Source organism: Anomaloglossus baeobatrachus, chromosome 5 (assembly GCF_048569485.1).
Source record: "Anomaloglossus baeobatrachus isolate aAnoBae1 chromosome 5, aAnoBae1.hap1, whole genome shotgun sequence".
In the NCBI taxonomy this organism is placed as follows: Eukaryota; Metazoa; Chordata; class Amphibia; order Anura; family Aromobatidae; genus Anomaloglossus; species Anomaloglossus baeobatrachus.
Window position 1 is genome coordinate 316,070,631 of NC_134357.1, and position 20,898 is coordinate 316,091,528.

The 20,898-nt window shown below is 44.1% G+C and overlaps 1 protein-coding gene across 1 annotated transcript in view; it reads left to right on the plus strand.

Annotated features, from left to right (window-relative positions):
* Positions 1–153: 153 nt before the first annotated feature.
* RAC3 (Rac family small GTPase 3) overlaps positions 154–20,898 on the plus strand; it is a 41,669-nt gene continuing 20,924 nt past the window's right edge. The window contains exons 1-3 of the mRNA XM_075349729.1: positions 154–318; positions 14,847–14,918; positions 16,321–16,438. Coding sequence (XP_075205844.1) covers positions 284–318; positions 14,847–14,918; positions 16,321–16,438 — 225 coding nt within the window. The 5' untranslated portion in view covers positions 154–283. The remainder of the gene's footprint in view (positions 319–14,846; positions 14,919–16,320; positions 16,439–20,898) is intronic.

A 20,898-nucleotide genomic window follows, 5' to 3' on the forward strand; every position in this document is an offset into this window, starting at 1 on the left:
TCTCGGCTGTTTCCGGTATCATTCGTGCTAGCACTCGGCTTTTTCCGTCTCTCTAGTTCTCTATGCTCCACGTCTCGTTTGTTTCCGGTAGCATTCGGACTGACATTCGGCTATTTCCGTCTCATACCTTTCCGTGAACCCCGTCTCGTCTGTTTCCGGCAGCGTTCGGTAGTTTCCGTGAACATTCGGATGTGTCAGTTCTCATCACTTCGGCTCCTCCAGGCTCCCCAGCTCCCGGTATCTCCGGTGTTTTGCCTCCAGCTGCCTCACATTCGCCCGGGAAATGCAGGCCATCAAATGCGTGGTAGTGGGAGATGGGTGAGTGGTTATAGAGCAGCTGTGCGGTTACCCGTGGGGTGTATAGTGATGCAGAGGCGGAGCCCGGGGGTAATTCTCCTGTATCATCCGGGCTGCACCCTCTTGTATTCATACATCGTATACTGTATGTGCAACCTATGTGTGCATCCACTCTGTGCTGCAGGTAGAGCCCCTCATCTACACCCTGCACATGTACAACACACCCTGTATACAACCATTACATCACTGCATACAGAACACCAGGCACCTACACCCAAGACATGCCAACATAGACCTGCCCCTGCCAGAACCACATATTACACACTGATACAGTACATACAGCTACCTGACTGCAGAATGCTGTATAACCTGTATATATTACACATACACACTGGTACATACCGTACATATTTATCTGCATGCAGTATACTGTACAATCTGTATATATATGTGTATATACACACTGATACATACATCTAGCTGCCAGTAGCATACTATACAGTCTGTATATATTCCACACATCTACCTATCAGCAGTATACTGTACATCCTGTATATATTACACATATACACACTGGTACATACATCTAGCTGCCAGTAGCATACTATACAATCTGTATATATTCCACACATCTACCTATCAGCAGTATACTGTACATCCTGTATATATTACACATATACACACTGGTACATACATCTAGCTGCCAGTAGCATACTATACAATCTGTATATATTCCACACATCTACCTATCAGCAGTATACTGTACATTCTGTATATATTACACATATACACACTGGTACATACATCTAGCTGCCAGTAGCATACTATACAATCTGTATATATTCCACACATCTACCTATCAGCAGTATACTGTACATTCTGTATATATTACACATATACACACTGGTACATACATCTAGCTGCCAGTAGCATACTATACAATCTGTATATTTTCCACACATCTACCTATCAGCAGTATACTGTACATTCTGTATATATTACACATATACACACTGGTACATACATCTAGCTGCCAGTAGCATATTATACAATCTGTATATTTTCCACACATCTACCTATCAGCAGTATACTGTACATTCTGTATATATTACACATATACACACTGGTACATACATCTAGCTGCCAGTAGCATACTATACAATCTGTATATTTTCCACACATCTACCTATCAGCAGTATACTGTACATTCTGTATATATTACACATATACACACTGGTACATACATCTAGCTGCCAGTAGCCTACTATACAATCTGTATATATTCCACACATCTACCTATCAGCAGTATACTGTACATCCTGTATATATTACACATATACACACTGGTACATACATCTAGCTGCCAGTAGCATATTATACAATCTGTATATATTCCACACATATACACACTGGTACATACATCTAGCTGCCAGTAGCATACTATACAATCTGTATATATTCCACACATCTACCTATCAGCAATATACTGTACATTCTGTATATATTACACATATACACACTGGTACATACATCTAGCTGCCAGTAGCATACTATACAGTTAGGTCCAGAAATATTTGGACAGTGACACAATTTTCGCGAGTTGGGCTCTGCATGCCACCACATTGGATTTGAAATGAAACCTCTACAACAGAATTCAAGTGCAGATTGTAACGTTTAATTTGAAGGTTTGAACAAAAATATCTGATAGAAATTGTAGGAATTGTACACATTTCTTTACAAACACTCCACATTTTAGGAGGTCAAAAGTAATTGGACAAATAAACCAAACCCAAACAAAATATTTTTAATTTCAATATTTTGTTGCGAATCCTTTGGAGGCAATCACTGCCTTAACTCTGGAACCCATGGACATCACCAAACGCTGGGTTTCCTTCTTCTTAATGCTTTGCCAGGCCTTTACAGCCGCAGCCTTCAGGTCTTGCTTGTTTGTGGGTCTTTCCGTCTTAAGTCTGGATTTGAGCAAGTGAAATGCATGCTCAATTGGGTTAAGATCTAGTGATTGACTTGGCCATTGCAGAATGTTCCACTTTTTTGCACTCATGAACTCCTGGGTAGCTTTGGCTGTATGCTTGGGGTCATTGTCCATCTGTACTATGAAGCGCCGTCCGATCAACTTTGCGGCATTTGGCTGAATCTGGGCTGAAAGTATATCCCGGTACACTTCAGAATTCATCCGGCTACTCTTGTCTGCTGTTATGTCATCAATAAACACAAGTGACCCAGTGCCATTGAAAGCCATGCATGCCCATGCCATCACGTTGCCTCCACCATGTTTTACAGAGGATGTGGTGTGCCTTGGATCATGTGCCGTTCCCTTTCTTCTCCAAACTTTCTTCTTCCCATCATTCTGGTACAGGTTGATCTTTGTCTCATCTGTCCATAGAATACTTTTCCAGAACTGAGCTGGATTCATGAGGTGTTTTTCAGTAAATTTAACTCTGGCCTGTCTATTTTTGGAATTGATGAATGGTTTGCATCTAGATGTGAACCCTTTGTATTTACTTTCATGGAGTCTTCTCTTTACTGTTGACTTAGAGACAGATACACCTACTTCACTGAGAGTGTTCTGGACTTCAGTTGATGTTGTGAACGGGTTCTTCTTCACCAAAGAAAGTATGCGGCGATCATCCACCACTGTTGTCATCCGTGGACGTCCAGGCCTTTTTGAGTTCCCAAGCTCACCAGTCAATTCCTTTTTTCTCAGAATGTACCCGACTGTTGATTTTGCTACTCCAAGCATGTCTGCTATCTCTCTGATGGATTTTTTCTTTTTTTTCAGCCTCAGGATGTTCTGCTTCACCTCAATTGAGAGTTCCTTAGACCGCATGTTGTCTGGTCACAGCAACAGCTTCCAAATGCAAAACCACACACCTGTAATCAACCCCAGACCTTTTAACTACTTCATTGATTACAGGTTAACGAGGGAGACGCCTTCAGAGTTAATTGCAGCCCTTAGAGTCCCTTGTCCAATTACTTTTGGTCCCTTGAAAAAGAGGAGGCTATGCATTACAGAGCTATGATTCCTAAACCCTTTCTCCGATTTGGATGTGAAAACTCTCATATTGCAGATGGGAGTGTGCACTTTCAGCCCATATTATATATATAATTGTATTTCTGAACATGTTTTTGTAAACAGCTAAAATAACAAAACTTGTGTCACTGTCCAAATATTTCTGGACCTAACTGTATATTACACATGTACACACTAGTACATACATCTAGCTGCCAGCAGTATTCTATAGAAGGTGCCCCTAGTAACATGACTGCATCAGTTGATTCCACATTTCTATGCCGGAGCGGAGCTCTCTAGCCCCATGGCCATTTATAAAATTGTCAGCTAAAGGGTGGGGACGTGCCAGAGAGTCAAGACACCCTTCTCTGGTAGAAAGCACAGAAGGATGGTGAGGGTGCACTCATACTGGTGTCTAAAAATTTAGTCTGATTTCACTCCTAAAAAGTTGGACTAGTGAAATCCGTAGGGGTAATCGTATGTCATTCGAGTGCGCAATTTATTTTTTTTCTTGTCTAGAATTCGTATGATAGCCGTCTGACGTGTTTTTTCTCAGTAACGATTATTCTACAGTAATTTTAAGGACCATTTACATTGTTCTATGCTACAGAATGGTAATGTATCCTTAATAAACTGACGTGACACCAGCACCACAGGGACATGCGTGTGGTGTCTAATTTTTTTTATTTTTTATTTATTTTTTTTCTTCAGTCCAATTTGAGCTGAGGAGCAACCTCACAGGTCTGTTCTGCCTCATTGACTAACACTGGTCTTCTCTCATTGCACTCGTCTGTTTTGTACGCCAGTGTGAGAGGACCCTAAGGGTAAAGACACCGTTCAGTGTCAGCAGCTGTCTCTGCTCACCCATATACATCCCTACATAAAGTACATGAAAATACTCACCAAGTATGACCGAGCTTGGGCTCCAGGGTGCCAACATTACCCAACAAAATGCAATAAACACAAAAAAATTGTTAATTTATGGGTTGCAGGGGACACAGTGGAAGGGTCCTCCTGAGATAACCAATAAAAGATCATAAGGTGCTGATTGGCATATGATTGCTAACTGGGAATTTGTTGATCTTGTTACAGGATACGATGCTCAATATGTGGCCACAATATTCTATTTCCAGGATATCTTTTACTAATGGCTAACTACTTCTCAGCATGAATCTACAGTACAGTGCCGTGACTCGCAAGCTTATTACCACAGGGGAACCCTAAGAAAATATTTACACTGCTGAGGAACCCCCAATGTCATCAAGGTGCCAGAAGTGATATAATTTGGTCACTTTATCTGTGATCTGAAATCAGTTTCCCTAATTTTCTCACTGGTCTTGATGAATTGGCATCTAGGAGTCACACTCCTGATTCATAAAGCGTTGCACACCTGTTCATGAAGTAGGAGCGTCTATGAGTGGCATGGACTTTTGTTCTCCACACCAGAAATCTTACACCAGTCCCTGACTAGTGTAAGGTTTTTGGTGTAAGTAACACCACAGCTAGTCATGAATTAGGAGACCTTTGGTGCCATTCCACCGCCACACCCAGTCATGCCTCAACACCACTCATTCTGGTGCAGCTGGTTTGCGACAAAATTTTGCGAGTTTTCAAAGCAATATTATCCAGAATTCTGACAAAACTACTTTGTTAAATCGGGGCCTATGTGTTCTGGGAACCCCTGATCTGGATTTTGCAAGCCCTAATTTTAAACACTGTCACGATGAAATCTTACTTTTTATATACCTGTCACGGCGTGGACTAGGTAAGGTCCATCATGAGGCCAAATATACACCTAAACAGGGGTAAAACCATGACAAACAAGGGATACATCGGGAACACTTTAGCAACGGTGAGTCCTAGCGCTAGTGAGAGGGAAGATGGACACCTCCTACACTTACCTGTACCCTGCACTCCTAGCCAGTCCCTATACAGGTTCCTCACCTGTCGCCGAGCAGGAACCTGAAGCCCTGTAAAGTTCCTGGCTAGGGTGTGGGTAGGTAAGGATCACTAGTCCCACCGCTGCACTGAAACAACACTCGAGGGAAGGAAGACAGACAGGGAAAAATAAAAAATATCTGCTGCAGGTATATCTGCTTAAGACTGCAGTCACCACAGCAACTTCAAGAGAGGGCTCCTTCAGCTCCTTAGGGGTACTTTGCACACTATGACATCGCAGGTGCGATGTCGGTGGGGTCAAATCAAAAGTGACGCACATCCGGCGTCGCTGTCGACATCGGAGTATGTGAATCCTTTTTACTACGATTAACGAGCGCAAAAGCATCGAAATCGTATGATCGGTGTAGCGTCGGCCATTTCCATAATTTCGGTAGGACCAATGTTACGATGTTGTTCCTCGTTCCTGCGGCAGCACACATCTCCTTACCTGCGTCCCGGCTGCAATGGGGAATGAAGAAGGTGGGCGGGATGTTTTCGTCCCGCTCATCTCCGCCCCCCTGCTTCTATTGGCCGCCTGCCGTGTGACGTCGCTGTGACGCCACACGACCCGCCCCTTAGGAAGGAGGCGGTTCGCCGGCCAGAGCGACGTCGCAGGGCAGGTAAGTCCATGTGAAGCTGGTGTAGAGATAATGTTCGCTACAGCAGCTATCACAAGATATCGCATGTGCGACGGGGGCGGGGACTATCATGCTCGTCATCGCTACCATCGGCTGCAATGTCGTAGTGTGCAAAGTACCCCTAAAACCTCCAGGCCAAGCAACCAAATGAATCAGATCAGAGAATAACCGACACCCTCTGTTGGTAGCTGAGGGTATATAAATGGACTGGGAATGGTCCCAAACCAGAAACACCTGAGATGATGAGATGATAATGAGACTGCTTGCTGGCAGGGAATACTGAGATTAATCTTCCAAAGGAAAGGGAATACATTTAAATAGCAGAGTCTCACAAGGTAAAGTGAGACTCAGAACCATAACCTAAACTCTTATAGCAGGTAGACGACTATGACAATACCTTTCTAAATCCTACTTCACACATCCATGTAAAAAACGCACGTGTTGCACCATCCGTTTTGGACATTCATATGGCCATCTGTGTGTCCATGTGTGCCATCTGTACGTCCGCTTGACTGGTACTGGAAAAAACACGTGATACTGAAATGAGTGAGTTTTTTATGTGTATAAGATGTGCAAAGCCATATGAATGGTAGACATATATATACAGCGCCTTGCAAAAGTATTCGGCGCCTTGAATTTTTCAACCTTTTCCCACATTTCAGGCTTCAAACATGAAGATAAAAATTTTAATGTTATGGTGAAGAATCAACAATGAGTGGGACACAATTGTGAAGTTGAACGAAATTTTTTGCTTATTTTAAACTTTTTAAAAAAAATAAATAACTGAAAATTGGGATCATTATCTTGTTGGAAAGCAAATCTCCACCCCAGTCTCAGGTCTTTTGCAGACTCCAACAGGTTTTCTTCAAGAATGGTCCTGTATTTGGCTCCATCCATCTTCCCATCAATTTTAACCATCTTTCCTTTCCCTGCTGAAGAAAAGCAGGCCGAAACCATGATGCTGCCACCACCATGTTTGACAGTGGGCATGGTGTGTTTAGGGTGATGAGTTGTGTTGCTTTTACGCCAAACATATCGTTTGGCATTGTGCCCAAATAATTCGATTTTGGTTTCATCTGACCAGAGGACCTTCTTCCACATGTTTGGTGTGTCTCCTAGCACTAGAAGTCCCAGAAATTTCGAGCTCCCCCCTGAAGTCCCGAAAGAGGGTCAAATGACCCTTAGTTAAACTGAATAGAACTAACTAGAAACTAAATGGCTAAACTCAATGGAAAACAACAACCTCCTGTGGTGCGACAGTAATGGCCTTAATTACAGAACAAAAGACGGTGATTATAGGATGTTAGCTAAAATCCTTCAGGTCATTCGACCCGTCTCTGAGTTCCAAAGCTAAAAATGTTAAATTACTCCTCTCTGGGACTACTAGTGCTAGGTGGCTTGTGGCAAACTGTAAACAACAGTTTTTATGGATATCTTTGAGAAATGGCTTTCTCCTTGCCACTCTTCCATAAAGGCCAGATTTGTGCAGTGTGTACGACTGATTGTTGTCCTATGGACAGACTCTCCCACCTCAGCTGTAGATCTCTGCAGTTCATCCAGAGTGATCATGGGCCTCTTGGCTACATCTCTGATCAGTCTTCTCCTTGTTTGAGATGAAAGTTTGGAATGACAGCCGGGTCTTGTTAGATTTGCAGTGGTATAATACTCCTTCCATTTCAATATGATCACTTGCACAGTGCTACTTGGGATGTTTAAGGTTTTGGAAATCTTTTTGTAACCAAATCCGGCTTTAAACTTCTCCACAACAGTATCACGGACCTGACTGTTGTGTTCCTTGGTATTCATGATGCTTTCTGCACTTTAAACAGTACACTGAGACTATCACAGAGCAGGTGCATTTATACGGAGACTTGATTACACACAAGTGGATTATATTTATCATCATCAATCATTTAGGACAACATTGGATCATTCAGAGATCCTCAATGAACTTCTGGAGTCAGTTTGCTGCACTGAAAGTAAAGGGGACGAATAATATTGCAAGCCCCACTTTCCAACAAGACAATAATCCCAATTTTCAGTTATTTATTTTTTAAAAAAGTTTAAAATCAGCAATACATTTCGTTCAACTTCACAATTGTGTCCCACTTGTTGATTCTTCACCATAACGGTAAAATTTTTATCTTTATGTTTGAAGCCTGAAATGTGGGAAAAGGTTGAAAAATTCAACGGGGCCGAATACTTTCGCAAAGCACTGTAGATGGACAGTTAGATAATAGATCAATATATAGAGATAGCTAGATATTTTGTACAGCTATTTAGCAGAATTAATGAATAACTTAAGAAAAAAATGAAGTGGGATTCCCCCTAATTTTCATAACCAGCACAGGTACAATAGCAGCTGTGGTCTGCAACCCTCAGCTGTTCCTTCTCTGGTTTTGGAAAACAGAGGTGATCCCACGATGATTTTTTAAAATTATTTGAACAAATAATTTAAAAAACGGCATAGGGGTCCTCCCATTTTTTAAAAAAATAAAAAACAGCTAAGGGACAGCAGACAACTGCAGGCTGATATTTTTAGGGTGGCAAGGGCTGTGGTTATTTGACCCTTCCCAGCCTAAAACTAGCATCCCGCAGCTGCCCCAAAAGTAGTGCACCCATTAGACGCGATAATTCTGGCGCTGTACTCTGCTCTTTCCGTTGTTCTGGTGCTTTGAAAAATGGGGTTGAGGCCAGCTGTGAGTTGCCAGCTGACATCAGCCGCGGTATTAGTAATGCCATTTCTAATCCAGTAGTTGAAAGTATCAAAATAAGGTCAAAGGTCAGCAGTAATCCATTGCAAAGTCCCACAACATTCCCCAAAAGCAAACCTTATAGACACATCATGAGAAAATGATTACATAAAGACAAGAGACTTCCTCTTTCACTAATTTATTTAGCTGAAAACACCCTAATCCAAGTCTGCCATAATCCGAAAGGGGGTCCCACGACGTTCCAAGACTCACTGTCCCAGCCTATGAGGAACAGATTGATACTCTTTGGGAGAGCAGCCACTGCAGCCTCACACACTGTTCTGTGTGAGAACCAGTGCAGTGAACTGAGAGGACCTCGGTCACCCGAGGTCACAGCAGCGGGTCACACAGTAGTGTGTGAGCCGCAGTGATGAGTGGTGACTTCATGAGTTCAAAGCAGTTAAATGTCTTTGGCGGTTCTCACACCAAGTATCGTGAGATCCCATAGCAATGAACTGCGAAGACTCATGAGTTCAACTCAGTTCACTGCCCGCAGTTCTCACACAGAGTATCGCGAAAGGGCTAAAATTTATCAAAATTTATTTATCACATGGGGAATGATAACATGGATAACATGGAAAAAGGGCCGACTAGTCAGGAGAACTAACGCCCCTGTGACTTGTCACAGGTCTAATTAGCATAGGGTCAGCAAGGTTTATGAGTAGTTTTTTTAAACATTCATATTAGTAGATTTTCTGTGCAAACAGTATAAAACAAAATACAAGGGATGGTTTTGTTTTATATTTCAAGGGTACTCTTTTGGACTTTTGCTGCAGATCTGACCTATTACAATACAGATGGTAATAGGCACTTATAATACAGGCTGTCTCTTATGATTAGAATAAGTAATGCATATTTCTTATTCTAATCATAATGTCATTGTTTTCGTGTTAATACTATATGTGACTGTAAAACTGTCTTATGATTAGAGTTATTGCCATTATTTTTATCTTACAAATAATTTAACACCATATGCTCTCTATATACATAATATAATATCTGCTGCTCCCAGGTCCCCCACCGGTCTCCTCTTTACCTCAACCAGCATTGTCGGCCCATCAATACAACTGATAGGTGCCAACAATGCCAGAAGAGAAGGAGAGGAGACCTGCAGGATGAACAGTGGAGAATCGGTAGGTGAGAATGTGGTTATTATTATTTCTTGGTTGCTTCATTAGAGGACACAGTACCCTGGGTTATTCTACTGGCGTGTGGAGGCGGACACTAATATCATAGGAAATTACTCATCCCCAGTAGACTATACCTCACCTGCTGGTTGCTGACTACCTTTGCTGGGGCTAGCACTCTGTCTTAATGTGGGAGCGGAGTCACGCGGTCGCAGAGTCTTGTGCTGCGGCATTTTTAGGCTTTGCTCTCCTTCAGGTTGTCAGCTGTGATCGTGTTCCCTTGTGGGGACGTGTTGTTTTTTTTTCTGGTCGTCAGTAGCCCTTTTGCTCCCGGCCAGTCAGTGTTGCTGTTGCCTGACATGTTGTGCCCGTCACACTGCTATTCATGTTCTATCTCGCCACCTTCCAGCATCGGTGTTATTTTTTGCTGTATGTCTCAGCGGTTCACTGAGATCTTTGTTGTTCACTGCGTTGAAGTCTCCTCGGCATCTGGCTCAGTGGTTCGTGGTCTGGGTAGGACAGTCTCTGCTTGGTGGCTGATATTTGTGGCTGACTCTGCTTGCCCTTAGGGCCTGGGCCAGCGTACACTAATTACTTATTATGCATGTGCTGTTTGTGGTAATAAGTAACTAGAGGCAAGCGGGTGCTGAAATCCTTTGGGGATCATGATGAGTTTACGATCATGATGAGTTTATGAGGTAAGCCTGGGGAGCACAAGGACAAACATTTTCAGAAATGTAGTAGCATAGAGGCGCAGTACCCTTTCAAAGCGGAATTGGTGGCTTCTTAGTCCTCTCTACCGGTAGTCGACACTCCAGCTTCATGCCTTGAAACCTCTTGAACCACCACCTTGCCCCTCGGCAAAGTGGCTTCTTTGAAGGATTCTACGGACAGACATTTTGACTTTGTGGCTAAGACTGCTTTTGAGGCAGCAGGTTCAACCCATTGTCCGTCTTTTGATGCCACCTGGGTTGCTAAAGTGATGTCAGCTTCGGCTAAGCACCTACGTCGTAGCCTTTTATCTAGTTCGCAAGAGGTAGAATCGCCTGAAATAGCAGCCCAGAATGCGCAGGCAGCTAAGTATTTATGATTTATGTTTTCGGTAGAATGCTTTGATCAAGCTGCGAGCAATTGTGTGGCTCTCCGCCGCATATTGTGGCTCTGGGGTTTGGAGGGCAGAGTTATCTTCAAAGAGTCTCCACACAGGCCTTACGTTTTCATACCAAGCTGGATAAGATTGTTGCTGATGCTATAGGTGGTAAGAGTAGTCTTCTGCTTCAAGCAAGGGCCAATTAGCCATTTAGGAAGTTGGCTTACTTTATAACGGTGCCTGCAAGCCCTCTGGCCCTTGTAGCAACAGAGGAGTTGAGGCATGACATACTGCCTTTACTTGGGGTTTCTTCTTTGGTGGGTGGTCGCCAACTTATTTTTCAAGAAGCATGGTTGGGGGTGGTCAGCAATCTTTGGGTCAGAGAAGTCGTTTTTTTCAGGTTACAGGATAGAATTCTCTTTTTTTCCGTGAGACTGTTTTTTCAGGTCCTTTCTCCCAGTATAAAATCCAGTTACAATCAGGGTATCGCTTCCCTGCTTCAAGCAAAGGTGATTGTAGGGGTGACCAAATAAGAAAGTTTCAAGGGCTTCTCTTAAAATCCTTTTGCTCTCCCAAAGGACAGCTAAGTCAAGCCAATTCTGGATCTAAGGTGTCTGAACAGGTGGGTGCAGATAAAGCGCTTCAAAATGGAGTCATTTCGCTCCGTCATTGCATCCAAGGAAAGCAGCGAGTTTCTGCCATTATCAGGACTCTTATCTGCATGTTCCGATATTTCCTTGTTGCCAATGTTAACTTCTTTTTACTATCAATCAGGATTATTATCAGTTCTTGGCCTACCTTTCGGGCTGGTCTCAGCGCCCAGAGTGCTCACAAAGATTTTGGCACCAATTATTGCGCTCCTTCACTCCAAGGGTATAATGTGATACCCTGTCCGGACAACATTCTTGTCAAAGTTCCCACCCAGTCTCAAAATCTAGAGAGCTTGCAGATTGTCTTACGCACCCTGGACCAGTTTGGGTGGATTGTCAATTGGACAAAATTCACACTAATTCCTACTCAGTGGCTTCTCTTTCTAGGGATGATCTTCAACACGGCTTGGGGGTCTGTCGTTCTCCCATAGGAAAAGAGGGTGAGTCTGTAGTCTTCTATCTGGACTCTGAGAAGTCCAGGGAAACACTCTCCAATTTTATATGAGTGAGTCTTAGGTCAGATTGTAGTGACATTCGAGGCGGTTCCTTTCAGCCAGTTCCATTCAAGACCGTTACAGCATACTCGTCTAGCGCATTAGGACAGGTCAATACAGTCCCTGGAATGGCTTATTTGCCTTCCACTTTGATGCCGTCAATCCCTCAGGTGGTGTTTGGCTCACCCTTGTCTATCCCAGGGTCACTTCTTTCACCCCGATCACTGGCAGATTCTGACCATGGATGTTTGTCTCTCCTGATGGGGGGACAATTTTTCACCGCTTCTCGGCGCGGGACACGTGACGCTGTCAGGAGAAGCAACTCCCAATCAACATTCTAGAGCTCAGGGCAATCCATCAAGATCTTCTTCCTTGGCAGCATCTACTTCTAGGGCTGCTAGTCAGGATTCAGTCAGGCAACACCATAGCGGTAGTGTATATAAACAGTCAAGGGGGAACAAGAATTTGTTCCGCCATGTTGGAAGTGACAAGGATGCTGGAGTGGGTAAAAGACCTAATCCATCTGAACTTGGCGGTGTACATTCCCGGGGCAGACAATTGAGCAGCAGACTTCCTCAGCCGACAGCAGATAGACCCAGGAGAGTGGGCCCTTGACCTAGAGGTGTTCAGTGAGCTTTGTTTTAGTTGTGGCTCTCCAGGCGCTAATCTAATGGCTTACAGGATAACCACAAAGTGGCAAGGTTTGTCGCAAGATCTCTGGACCCAAGGCAGTCATGGTAGAAGCTCTGCAAATCCCTTTCTCTCAGTTCCCGCTGCCATATTTCTTTCCACCTCTTCCACTTCTTCCAAGGCTTCTCAAGAATTAGGGTAGAGGGAATTCCGGTAATCCTGGTGGCTCCATATAGACCTAGCAGAGCCTGGTATTCAGACCTAGGAGATCCTATGTGGCTTCTCCCAAAGCGCCCAGACTTGTTTCAGGGTCCGTTCTACCACCTCAATTTACACCCCCTTGCCTTAACTACACGGCTGTTGAAGCTATGGTTCTGCGGAGGTCAAGCCTATCAGAGCCAGTTATTCAGACCATGATTAAGGCACAAAATTCTTCTTCACGTCACTTTTACCATCACACTTGGAGAGCTTATTTTCCCTGGCATGAATCTACGTTTACTTCTTCAATGCTCATTTCATTGCCTACACTGCTTTCCATTTTGCAGTCCGAACTAGAAGCAGGGCCTGCACTTAATTTGCTTAAAGGCCAGGTTTATGCTCTGGCTAATGTACTCCAAAGTGATTTGGCCACGGAGCAAAAGATCAGGACTTTTTTCCAGGGTGTGGTGCATATTTGGCCTCCTTATGGACCACGCCTAGACTCCTGGGATCTTAATCTAGTTTTTGAGGTTCTTCTGTTCTCTCCCTTCAAACCTATCAGGGAGATCCTGATGCTTCTAATGTCCCAAAAGGTGGCTTTAATTATAACCATGACCTCCATTAGGAGGGTTTCTGAAATAGCTGCGCTTTCCTGCAGTGCTCCCTACCTTGTTCTTCATCAAAATACGGTGGTATTAAGGCCGGTTCCGACTTTCCTCTCTAAGGTCGTTTAATCTTTTCATCTTCATGTGGTCATTGTGTTGGCTTCTTTTTGCCCCTCTCGATCTCATCCAATGGAAAAGAAACTGCACAATCTAGATGTGGATAGGGTTGCATGTTATTTTTCGGCTACCACCCACTTTAGGCGGTCCGATTCCCTTTTGCCTTGCTAAATAAGTCAAGCCACTTCCAAGGCGATTATCTCTCACTAGATCAAAACAACTGTTGTTCAGGCTTATCATTTGAAGAACAGTGCTTCCCCATTTAGTGGTCAAAGTGCATTCTACATGAGCGGTAGGGGCTTGTTGGGCGGTTTGTCATCTGGCCTTGGCCCTGCAGCTCTGTAAAGAATCTACCTGGGCATCAGTACATACCTTTTCCAAATTCTACAGGGTCCATACCTTTGCTTTGGCTGATGCAAGTTTGCACAGGAAGATTTTACACTTAGTGGTTACTCAGGCTTGCGCTTGAGCTTCATCAGTAAATTCTGTGATTTTAACAGAATATTTATGTTTTGTTTTTGCCCACACAAGGGATATCTTTATGACATTCCATGGTTCTGTGTGCCACAATGAAGTTACTGAGAAAAGTAGAATTTTGGTACTAACTGTAAAATCTGTTTTTTGTTAGTCTTGACTAGGGGACACAACTTGCTTCCCTGTTACCCGGTTGGACATGTATTTAGATTGTTTGTTTTCCTTTCCTTTATCTTTTTTTTCCACTAAACTGAGGAACTCAGCAATCTGAAAGGGCGCGGTATAGTCTGCTGGGGAGGAGCTAATTTCTTTTGCTATGTAATATCAGTGTCAGCCTCCAGGTGGCAACAGACTATCCAGGGTTCTGTGTCCTCCAATAAAGATTAACGAGAAAGATTTTGGTGAGTACCAAAAATCTAGTTTTTTAATGCAGCCCTTTGTAAAATAAAGAAGGGATAGACAACCCTTTCAAAAGGGTTTTCTAACCTTTAGGCAAATATGATTTATCCTACAGTTTTGGCTTATTGGCTGTAATGGTCTGAACTGATGTACTGGATGTGACATGATGCTTGAATTAGTCTCACTACACCTATATTGTAGTCATGAGAAAAAGTTAGACTAAAAATAGTCAGAGATCAAGCCATGCTGACAAAAGCCTGAAGACTTATTGATTAATGTGGAATTTGTATGGTTATTCACCACCGTCAATGTAGCGATGTCATAACACCCGCTTATTTTATATGTAAGTAAATCTATAATGCCGTGATTTGTGTGAATTTCAATGCTGATTACATCTCTCCTCAGAGCCGTGGGGAAAACCTGTCTTCTAATTAGCTACACCACGAATGCATTCCCTGGTGAATACATCCCAACTGTGTGAGTATTCAGACACTGTGCCAGTGTGATGGATGGGTTAGAGAAGTAGAAAGCTGGCATAGGTGCTAAAGGTGTAGTTGGTGACGTGATGGGCATGGCTGTACTCAGGGGATACACTGGATGAGATGAAGCCTTATTCAAGTCAAAAGCAAAAACATTGGACGTCACTAAATGTGGAACGCTTCCTTTCTCATTGAATCATTAGCAGGACCTAATCTGAACCAATATAGTTATAAGATGGTCATAGTGACGTGTTAGGATATGCGCACAAGTTGAGTATTTCCAGGGGACTTATTTGCACTAGAACTAGGTTGGTGTTAGTAAAAAACGCTGCGTACAACATGTGCGTTCTTAATGTGTCATGTGGGTTTACTACATTTTTCACTTCTGCTTTTACTTCCATTTATTTGAATGGGTGAAAAACACTGAATGAATTGACGTGCTGCAAATTGTTTAAAAAACGCATGGATTGTTAAAATTTGCAGGGAAACGTTACACAGCATGTGCTGGAAATTTAAAAAGTCTAATTAATTTTGCTGGTACTGTAAAAAGTAGTGGTTGTAGGCCTTGAAAAACTTGCGGCAAAAATGCAGCGTGTGAACAAGCCCCAAGGGTAGATAGGAAATAAAGTTGTAATGTGAAATTGACTTTTTACGGTACCACGTTATAATCAAAGAATTCATGTTTATAGATGAGCGGACCCGTGAAAGTTCAGTTTTGGCCAGACTTGGAAAAACAAGTCTCTGTGTCTCTATCTCGCTCTTTCTCTCTCCTTTGTTAGCATACGAACAACACTTGGACACAAACCTTTTTTTTCTAAGTCTGTGTTCCAGTCCGAGACCCGGACACCCACTGTTCGGTACAGATATTGAACTTTACAGGTCAGGTTCGCTCATCTCTACTCATGTTATCTCTTTTACTACAACTGATTACCTAAGATTCCAGATACCCTAGATCAGTGTTCCCCAACTCCAGTCCTCAAAGCCCACCAACAGTGCAGGTTTTTGGGATTTCCTTAGTATTGCACAGGTGTTAATGTAATTACCTGCCCAGGTGCTGGTTCCAACAGCAGTGCAATACTAAGGAAATCCTGAAAACATGCACTGTTGGTGGGCCTTGAGGACTGGAGTTGGGGAACCCTGCCCTAGATCACTCCATCCATACACAACACATGCATGCTCGACTGACTGAGCGTGCACATGTATGGGAGAGATAGCAGTCACCTGAACAACAGCTATCTGATATGTAGAGATAACTTTGCTGAGTTCAAATTTGGAGAAACAGGGTTTTGATGATTCCTGAGATGTACGTAGCGTTCCACTTTCCAAACTTCTTGCAGTGTATTATGGGTTTTTTCCTACTTCCTTTTAGAAATGAATGTTAACTAACTGTTATCACACAGGTTTGATAACTACTCTGCCAATGTGATGGTCGATGGGAAACCAGTCAATCTTGGTCTTTGGGACACAGCAGGTCAAGAAGATTATGACAGACTCCGACCTTTGTCTTACCCTCAAACGGTAAGTGAGGCATCTTGGCTGAATTCACACTGTATTTGCAATGTTCACTTGGTTTATGTACCAGTATAGCCAATCAGTATATATCTCTGACATAGTGTGAACAGAGCCTTAAGTGTCTTCAAGGACCGCTTGTATATTGCTAAATTACTGTGAACTGACAAATAGCCAAACCTTACAAATGGTAACTCTTAACAAATGTTAAGATAAAATGCGCAAATAGGCAGCAATAGTGATTATACAGAGTGCTGTCCAAAGTGTATGGGCACTTAAAGATTTTATAGGACTCTCGTGAAGCCAGACCCTGCTTATCTCTGCAGGACTTGCTTCTGTCACCCATAGCAATCAGATGTAATCTCTGTCGAGGCTTACCTGTCCTATTGCTGGAGAAAAGTAGCAATTAATATCCACAGCTTATTCATTTCAATTGTCCACTATTGAAATGAATCGGAGTACATGTAAAACATGAACACATTTGCATAGCTCCTAATTGTCCCGATTTGAGGACTCAGTCCTGTTGTCCCGGCACGTCAGGGCTTTGTCCCGATTTCCTCCATTCGTTGGCTTAATAGCTCCTCCTCTTCGGGAACAGAGTCCGCATATCTTAAATTAAATAAACATCTCCCTTCTCCTCTGATCTTTGCAAGAATCAAACTTCTGATCTCCACATTCACAGGCAGCAACTCTAGCTATGAGCCAGAGCCCACACTGAAGAAGTAAGGAGAATTTGGTAGTAATATCTGCCAGAAACAGATAATACCAATACATAGAAATATAGAAATACAATGGTATATACAGATGTTTCTTTATGTGCCTGTATTCTGGAGGTGATGAAAAAGTCAGATTTGTTTATTTCTATAAAACTACTACAAAATAATAAAAAAACAATAGCAAAATGTAATTTTCTCTTGAGCCCACATCCTTGATAATTGCAAGCAACAGCTAAAGCCACAGGCTCCAGTGACATGAAGCCACATTGCAGGCTCTGAATCCACAGATTGATGTATCGCACCTCATCCCCAACATCACCGCAGTCCTCAACCTATCACTAACAAGTGGTGTATTCCCCTCATGCTTTAAACATGCCTCCATTACACCCATCCTCAAAAAGCCCTTCCTTGACCCATCCTCTGTGTTGTTAGGGCCAGGTGGACGGGCAGACCCAGGAGGTGGATCCACTGGGCTGAACACCTCACCGAGGGCAAGGTGCCCGGTAGCCGGAGCACTACAAGTAGCAGGACAGTCCGTTCAGAGGAGTGTAGAAGTTCCTGGGACCACGGAGTCACTGAAGGTAGTCCGGGTGACGGAGCTCAGGTTCGGAGGCCGAGATGACGTCAGGCAGAGTCCGGAACCGACGGAGCGAGAAGACGGGTCACCACAGGGATCGGAGATGGTATGAACTTGACGGGATGGCAGACCGTCACCGTTCGGGGTTCGGGTATCGTCAGAACCGGTTGGCGAGGCAGGAGCAGCTCTAGGAGAGAGATAGGTAAGTATACCACAAAACACAAGGAGACCTGACTCCTAGCTTAGCAAAACACGAAGAACAGGCCCCGCCCACTTGGAAAGGATCTCCCTATATACCCTGTACCTGATTCTTCAATATCCTGTTGGAGGACACTGGCCCTTTAACCCCTTAACGACCGCGGGCCGTAAAATTACGTCCTAAATGACATAATGTTACTGCCCGCGGTCCTCCGGCGGCAGCATGCCGCGATCGGCACACATCTCAGCTGATTTTCACAGCTGAGATGTGTGCCTGCTAGGCACGAGCAGAATCGTTATCTGCTCGTGCCGATTAACCCCTTATATGGCGCTGTCAATACATGACAGCGCCATTATAAGCGCGATTGCGGTAATATTTTCCTTACCGCCCGATACCGGAAGTCACGTGACGCAATTACGTGACTCCCGATAGTTGTCATGGTAGCACAGGGTCATGTGATGACTCCTGTGCTACACCTGACTTGGTTTCACTTTCGCTGTGCCCGGGGCACAGCAAAAGAGAAAGACAGCGTATCTGCTGTTTACAGCCTTGCAGCTGTGATCAGCAGATACTGCAGAGCGATCGGAATGCTGATCGCAATAGCCCCCTAGGGGGACTAGTAAAATAAAAAAAAAAAGTTAAAAAATAAGTTTTAAAAAATTAAAAAAAAACCTAAAAGTTCAAATCACCCCCCATTCGCCCCATTGAAAATTAAAGGGTTAAAAAAATAAAAAATATACACACATTTGGTATCGCCGCGTTCAGAAACGCCCGATCTATCAAAATATAAAATCAATTCATCTGATCAGTAAACGGCGTAGCGGCAAAAAAATTCCAAACGCCAAAACGACGTTTTTTTGTCGCCACAACTTTTGCGCAAAATGCAATAAGAGGCGATCAAAACGTAGCATCTGCGCAAAAATGGTACCGTTAAAAACGTCAGCTCGAGACGCAAAAAATAAGCCGTCATTGAGCCTAAGATCCCGAAAAATGAGAACGCTACGGGTCACGGAATATGGCGTAAAACGTGTGCCACTTTTTTCGGACAAACTTCCGATTTTTTTTTTAACCCCTTATATAAAAGTAAACCTATACATGTTTGGTGTCTACGAACTCGCACTGACCTGAGGCATCACACCCACACATCAGTTTTACCATATAGTGAACACAGTGAATAAAATATCTCAAAAACCATAGTGCTATCGCACTTTTTTTGCAATTTTTCAGCATTTGGAATTTTTTTGCCATTTTCTAGTACACAATATGGTAAAACGGATGGTTTCATTTAAAAGTACAGCTCGTTCCGCAAAAAATGAGCCCTCACATGACCATATTGACTGAAAAATAAAAAAGTTACGTCTCTCAGAAAAAGAATGGCGAAAAAAAAAAACGGAAAGCGAAAAATCGGCCGGTCGTGAAGGGGTTAAGAGAGGGTCAATGACCGCGCGCGCGCCCTAATGCGCATGCGCGAGGCCCGGGTGCCAGAAGCCAGAGCAGGGAGCGGTGAACAGGAGGCAGGAGAGCCGGGCTGGAGCAGAGTTGCCGACGGGCGCCGGGAGCGGGGACCAGGCTGCCTGGGGACCGCAGGTGATGGGGCATGGAGGCTGTGGAGCGGGGGACGCCTGGCAGAGGAGCCGGGAAGCGAGGCAGGGGAGCCGGGGAGCGTGGCAGGGGAGCCGGGAAGCGAGGCAGGGGAGCCGGAGAGCGTGGCCGGGGAGCGTGACATGTGTCAAACTATCGCCCCATATCCCTTCTCCTCTATGCCTCAAAACTAGTTCAACACCATGTCCATCTTGAATTGTCCTCATACCTCTCCTCCTGCTCCCTCTTTGACCAGCTACAATCTGACTTCCAACCACATCGCTCTACTGAAACTGCCCTAACCAAAGTTACCAACGATCTACTAACCGCCAAAGCCAAGCGACACTACTCTATCCTCCTCCTCCTGGACCTGTCCTCTGCCTTCGACACAGTAGACCATTCCCTCCTATTACAGATTCTCTCATCTCTGGGCATCACAGACTTGGCCCTATGTTGGATCTCCTCATACCTAACCGACCGAACTTTCAGCATCTCCCATTCTCACACAGCTTCCTCATCTCGCTCCCTATCTGTTGGTGTCCCCCAAGGCTCAGTTCTTGGACCCCTGCTGTTCTCCATCTACACCTTCGGCCTGGGACAGCTCATAGAGTCCCACGTCTTTCAGTATCATCTCTATGTCGATGACATACAGATTTACCTCTCTGGACCTGACATTACCTCTCTACTAACCAAAATTCCACAATGTCTGTCTGTTATTTCATCTTTCTTCTCTGCGCGATTCCTAAAGCTTAACATGGACAAAACAGAGTTCATTGTCTTTCCTCCTCCTCACTCATCTCCTCCAACGAGCCTTTCCATCAAACTTGATGGTTGCTCACTCTCCCCAGTCTCACAAGCTCGTTGCCTTGGAGTAACCCTCAACTCTGCTCTATCTTTCAAGCCACACATCCAAGCCCTCTTCACCTCATGCAGACTACAACTCAAAAATATCTCCCGGATCCATGCTTTCCTTAACCAAGAATTCGCAAAAACATTAGTGCATGCCCTCATCATCTCCCGCCTCGACTACTGCAACCACCTGCTTTCTGGCCTCCCTTCCAACACTCGTGCACCCCTCCAATCTATCCTAAACTCTGCGGCCCGCTTAATCCACCTCTCCCCTCGCTATTCCCCAGCCTCGCCACTCTGCCAATCCCTTCACTGGCTTCCCATCGCCCAACGACTCCAGTTCAAAACATTAACCATGACATACAAAGTTATCCACAACCTGTCTCCTCCTTACATCTGAGACCTAGTCTCCCGGTACCTACCTGCATGCAACCTCAGATCCTCACAAGATCTCCTTCTCTACTCCTCTCTTATCTCCTCTTCCCACAATCGCGTAGAAGATTTCTCCCGTCCTCCCCCATACTCTGGAACGCTCTACCTCAGCATA